Source organism: Sinocyclocheilus rhinocerous, unplaced genomic scaffold (assembly GCF_001515625.1).
Source record: "Sinocyclocheilus rhinocerous isolate Xijiao unplaced genomic scaffold, SAMN03320098_v1.1 scaffold430, whole genome shotgun sequence".
NCBI lineage: Eukaryota > Metazoa > Chordata > Actinopteri > Cypriniformes > Cyprinidae > Sinocyclocheilus > Sinocyclocheilus rhinocerous.
This window is the reverse complement of record NW_015668442.1, coordinates 496,688-502,687: the sequence shown is the minus strand read 5'-3', so window position 1 is coordinate 502,687 and position 6,000 is coordinate 496,688. Positions and strand designations below refer to the sequence as shown.

At 33.1% G+C, this 6,000-nt stretch overlaps 1 protein-coding gene across 5 annotated transcripts in view; it reads left to right on the top strand.

Moving 5' to 3' along the window:
* The window catches only part of LOC107734037 (MAP7 domain-containing protein 1-like), a 50,129-nt gene that overhangs the window by 43,179 nt on the left and 950 nt on the right, over positions 1 to 6,000 (top strand). For all 5 annotated transcript variants that reach the window (XM_016545895.1, XM_016545896.1, XM_016545894.1 and 2 more), the window contains 6 exons: positions 2,635 to 2,794; positions 4,203 to 4,307; positions 4,446 to 4,496; positions 4,589 to 4,637; positions 4,764 to 4,842; positions 4,936 to 5,168. In XM_016545895.1, coding sequence (XP_016401381.1) covers positions 2,635 to 2,794; positions 4,203 to 4,307; positions 4,446 to 4,496; positions 4,589 to 4,637; positions 4,764 to 4,842; positions 4,936 to 5,168 — 677 coding nt within the window. The remainder of the gene's footprint in view (positions 1 to 2,634; positions 2,795 to 4,202; positions 4,308 to 4,445; positions 4,497 to 4,588; positions 4,638 to 4,763; positions 4,843 to 4,935; positions 5,169 to 6,000) is intronic.

Sequence of the window (6,000 nt, the reverse complement as noted above, 5' to 3'; positions counted from 1 at the left end):
GAAAAAAAATCAAAAAAATCGTATTCTTCTGACAGACGTATTTTTCTTGGTTTAAGCTTAAACTCACTTAAATTTTTCAAATTTTTCAAAAAAAGCTAAACTTAATATCTTAAGTCATTTTTTATTCTCAATTAGATCTTGATTTAAATTTTTTAGTGGAAAATCTGTTAAAGAAATAAATAAAGAATTAAATAAAAACCAAATCTAAAACTAAATTTAAACTAAAACTGAAAAAAAACTTTTTTTTTTTTGAAAATATCAAAATAATGTCATGTAAAAATCAAGACAAAAATACTAAGTGACTAAGTAATATTTTCAGTGTCGCTAGAAAACCAGCCCAAATATCAAAGCTAAAAACAGAGCTTCATCACCTAAACAATCTACCAAATAAAACTAGGTAAAACTTGGTAACTTACTCAAATAAATTGAATTTAAAGCACTAAAATTACTAAATGGACAGAAATAAAAACCAAAACTGAACTAAAGCTAAAATGAATTAAACCTAAATAGTAATATTATACATACAGTAGATAGATAGATAGATAGATAGATAGATAGATAGATAGATTCAATTGAAAGCTCAAGATATCAAAGTAATGTAATAGAAATCAAGACAAAAATACTAAAGAAGAAAACCCTTTTTTTTTCAGATTTGTTGAATCTAGATTTGTTTTGGTCTATACTGGGATGTTTTCTTAAATCTCTTCTCTTTTTAGCCCAAATATCAGAGCTAAAAACAGAGCTTCATCACCTGCGACGTCCAGGAGTCGGCCCCTCTCCCCCAATCCAGCGGTGTCCCCCAAACCACCCTCATCTGCGGGCCGGACTCCTCCTGGCACCAAGACCCGGCCTAAACGGGCTCAGACTCCCGCCCGCGTGCAGGCCCCCGCTGTTGCTGCTGTCGCCTTGGAAACCAAGGAGCCCCATCAGGCTGACCCTCCCAAGGACACAAAGAGTGAGTGTGATCGTCATGACGACCGGTTTGCTCTCAGATAAATCAGTGTGACGGCTCAATGGATTTCAAGGACTTTTTTTCAGCTTTAATATGTATGAACAAAACGTAAGCATTTACTCTTCTTGATGGACTTTTCTCCTGTTTTTTTCTGTTTAGCTGCTCCCAGTATTCCTGACATCACCGTCTCGTCTGCTCCGGCCACGCCCCTTACTCCCTCTGCGCCAATCACAGCAGCTCCTCAGACACCAGAGGCGGCCAATTTGGCAGCCACACCTTCCCGATCACTCTCTCCTGAGCCCGGCCCTCCGATCGCCAAGCCCACGGCTGGGACCAATGATCCCGAGGAGGCGGCCCGCGTGCTGGCAGAGAAGAGACGTCAGGCCCGTGAGCAGAGAGAGAGGGAGGAGCAGGAGAGACGAGAGCAGGAGCAGAAGAGCAGGTCAGTTGGTTATAGACTGCTTTGGTCTTGCATAGCCGACATAATGACCAACCCACTTTTGCAAAGAAAGAAAGTTACTGCTGGATTGACATTTAAAATGAAACTGCGGGGTTATCATTGTTTGCTAAAACTAAAACTATTAAAAAAAAATTTTGTTGATTGAAATAAGTTGAAACTACATAAAATATTAATACTTGATGAAAAACTTGTTGCCTTTGCAACTAACTGAAATCATTTTTTGTAGCACTAAAATTACCATACTAACTAGAAATAAATAAGGGGGGGGGGGGGAGACTAAATGTAATATAAGACCCTAACAAAATTGACAAAAATACATAGCAAAAATTATAAATAAAAATAAAATTAATAAAAAGATTTATTTTAAAAATAAAAATATATTAAAATATAAAAATAAAAACTAATTTAAAATGTTATGCTAAGTTATAATATTAAACCAAACTATAATAGTGTACTAAAATACTGATATAACACTGGTTGACAGAATTTCTGTAGTTTTTAAAAACAGTGAATTTCTATGACTTTTCCAGTTGTTTATGATTATTGATAAGGGTTTTTTAAATAATTTTATAGATGCTCTACAAATTCTTGCAGATGAAATATTTTAGAGCTGATCATAATTACATAAATGATTATTAAATATAATTTTTTAAAATATATTAAATATACATTTATATTTTGATTTAATAATTCATTAGACTGTGATTTACATGATTTTGTAAAAGATCATTTCCATGACTTTTCCGTTCGCCAGACAGCTCATAAATAATCCATAGGTTTTCTTCTCTGAGCAGTGATATTTTAGTATCATTGATTTAGCATATTTAGTATATTATTATTTAAGTTGTAATATTATAATTTTTATTAATATTTAGAATTTATTAGTTGTATTATTTATTTTGATATTTTCTATTTTTTATTTAAATTTTAGTTCAAGTTTTAGTAATTTTGTTGTGTTTTTGTCATTTTTATCATTTTGTTTTAAATATGTCTTTATAGTTTATTATTATTTATATTATGAGAAATGTTGCCTCCTGAGCAAATGGCAGAAATAACATTTTTTTAAATATATTTTCAGTTAATGTTTATTTTATTTCAAGTAACGAAAAATTTTTTCCATGGTTTAGCTTTAGTTAATGGTAATAACCCTGCTTCCGAGATGTTGAATGCGAGTGACTATTCGTATCTCTCGTGGTGCTAACACTGCCTCATCTTCATTCAGAGCACTGCGTGAGGAGCACGCCAGACGTGAAGAGGAGGAGAGGAGGCGCAGGGAAGAGGAGGCGCGCTTCATGGCAGAGCAACAGCGTCTGCAGGAGGAGAAGGAGGAGCAGGAGAGAGCACGAGCCGAGCAGGAGGAAAACCTGCGTCTGCAGAGACAGGTGAGCAGTGCTTCATGGGTAATGGAGACCATTTATGACAAACATCTCAAGTTTTGGAAGATTTTGAAAAGCTTCTGTTAGTTACTAATTGGCTCAGCCACTTTCAGTGGCTTAAATAATATTAATTTTAATGATATATTTGTGCCATATATGATTTTCTACCAAAATATTTTCAAATCCATCTTCAGTCTTCAGTAAAATCATTTGAATACAAAATACCTTCAAGGCCTCAAGGTGACCGAGGCACAGGCAGACAAAAGGACATTAGCTTGAGTCTCCTCTCCTGTGGTTCAGATCTGTGAGGTCACATGAGCCTGCGGGCGACTCTCATCTGCTGTCCTTCACACGGAACCCGTCTGACGCCAAGCCTGTGTTCTGGTCTGATTTGATCATGCAGGACAGGCCTAATGGGTCTGTCTGTGGCTCTCTGGACGTACAAAGCACATCTGTGGTGTCTGAGCAGATCTAAACTGTGACCGAGAACACAGATATATATAAACAGAATGGACTTGATGCCACATCTGCACTTATAGGCTATGAGATTAAACAAACTGTTTTAATGCATTTATGCCTATGATTCAGTATGCAGTCCATTTTTTATATGCGGTTGAAAGATACTGTGTCTAGGTGAGGAATATTAAAATGAATCAAACAGAGGGAATTTTTGTCTGCTGCTTCCCCCTTGTGGTAAAGGAGTGAAATTAAAACACAACCAACTATTGATGTGATCATTGCCTATTTTAGTATTATTTATATACTGTTAAAGTATTTATTAATATTTTGAAATAGCTTTTATTTTTATATTTTAAATTTTAGTTGTAGTTGTACATTTTAGTAATTTTGCTATGCTTTTTTCATTTTTGTATTTGTTTTAAATATTTCTGTATAGCTTTCTTTTTTTTAGTAATTAAGTACTTCAACTTCAATATTTCTAAAGGTTAAAGTTTATCTATTATTTATTTATTTATTTTCAGTTTTCATTTAAATTTTGGTAAAAATTTTAGTATAAGTTAGTTTTCATTTTGTTTAAGTAATTTTAATAATTTATGTGTATTTTGTCATTTTTATTAGTTTATATATATATATATATTTCTATATAGCTTTAATTTTTCCAGTTTTTTAGCAACTTTTTAGCACTTCAACTTATTCTGTTAGCTACAAATGCAATATTTCAACGTTTTTTTTAAGTTGGGATGTTTCCGCTAATATTTCAATAATATTTTATTTCAGCTTTTAGTGTATTCCGCATTTATTCAAAACGGTTTTCATTTTAGTTTTTGTTAACGATAAAAACATTAATGTTGCCACCGTACTAGTTCGTGGTGTCATGTCAAAGGGCTTCTGGGTAATTTAGAGATGTTTAATGCATGTACTGTATGGGTAATGAAGTTTCATATGTCTTTTCCAGCGAGAGGAGGCCGAAACCAAAGCCCGAGAGGAAGCAGAGAGACAGAGGATAGAGAGAGAGAAACACTTCCAGAAGGAGGAACAGGAGCGTCTGGAGAGAAAGAAGGTAAAGCAAGAGACTCTGCAAATGCTTTTACTGAGAAAAAAAAAAAGAATCTCGTTGCTTTCTAGGAGAAACACATGAGATATTTATATGATTTTCTCTTCCTGTGGGTTTGACTAACATCTGTGTTCACCTTTCTAGCGTCTGGAGGAAATCATGAAAAGGACTCGTAAGAGTGACGCAGGGGGACAGGTGGGACACATCTGTGTTTTTATTGAGTCTGAATTTGTTTCACACACACACAATGAAAGGAAAATGAACTTGCTTTATTTGTTTCTTTGCAGAAAGACGTTAAGGCTCCAGCTCAAGTGAACGGCAGAGTCTCTGACAGCGGTAAAAACTGATTTGTAGTGTTGTGTATGCGATGTTACTCTTAAAAAATAACTCTTTACTCTGTTCAAAATGTTGTAAATGAGTTTACATGAAAAAATATAATGCTGTTATTCTCTTGTCTTGCAGTAAACCAGAAAAATCCGTCAGAAACTCTGCATAGTGGTGCGACAAATTTTAACCAATCACAAGGAGACATGAAAATGAGGTAAAGTTGCGCAGTTAGGCATGATTTGAAATGTACTGAGAGATGTTTTGTATATTTTGTTGTTGATGAGAATTATGCATGTTTCTTGCTCAGCTCTGTGTCCTGGGACGCGGCACCCGTCGTTAACGGCGTCCAGCCCACTAAGCATCAGAATGGACTGTCCTCCAATGGAGAGGCAGCAGACTTTGAGGAGATCATCAAGCTGTCCAATCACAGTGGCAGTGGAAACAGTGGGCAGGGCCAACCTGCTGACCCAATCATGGCCTTTGAGGGAGGGGAACCGTTCATGATGAAGGCGGGGCCTATGAAACCTCAACATGTGGCAGGTAAGATACTGGATATTATTAGATTAGATAAGATATTGTATTTTGTTAATATCAAGACTAATGACCATATTACTGTAAAAAAACAATCAAGAATCACATTCTTGAAATGGGAATTTGCACAAAATACTCCGGATGTTCCGTGATGTAATTTTTCAAAATGTAAGGTCATAAAAAAAGTACAGCTGTATATAAATGTATGGATTTTATTTCTAATATATATATATATATATATATATTTATTTTACAATATTAGACTATTTATTTGAATAATTATTCCGTTAGATTATTATTCATTAGATTTTATTCAAATGTGCATTAAAAGGTCTTACATTTAATGTAAGTCATACTAAGGTCATCAAAATATAAGGTCATATTAAGTATCTGTATATAAATGAATGGATTTTTTTTACCTTTATGTAATTTTTCTATGATTATATTTTAGTAAGTAATGTATAGTGAATAAATATATAAAAATATAAGGTCATAGCAAGTGTCTGTATATAAATGTATGTTTTGTTTTACCTTTGTATATATACATATATATATATATATGTATGTGTGTGTGTGTTTTTATATGATTATATTTTAGTGAATAAATATATAACAAATATAAGATCAAAAAATGTCTGTATTTAAATGTATGGATTTTTTTTACCGTTATAACACTTTATTTTATATGATTATATTTTAGTAAATATTATATAGTGAATAACTACATAAAATATAGTGAATAAATAGCATACATTTTATGAATTGCTTTACTTTTAAAAAAAACATTTTGTTTTATTTATTATTCTTTTTTAAATAATAATAAAAATCTTTTAAAATGTCT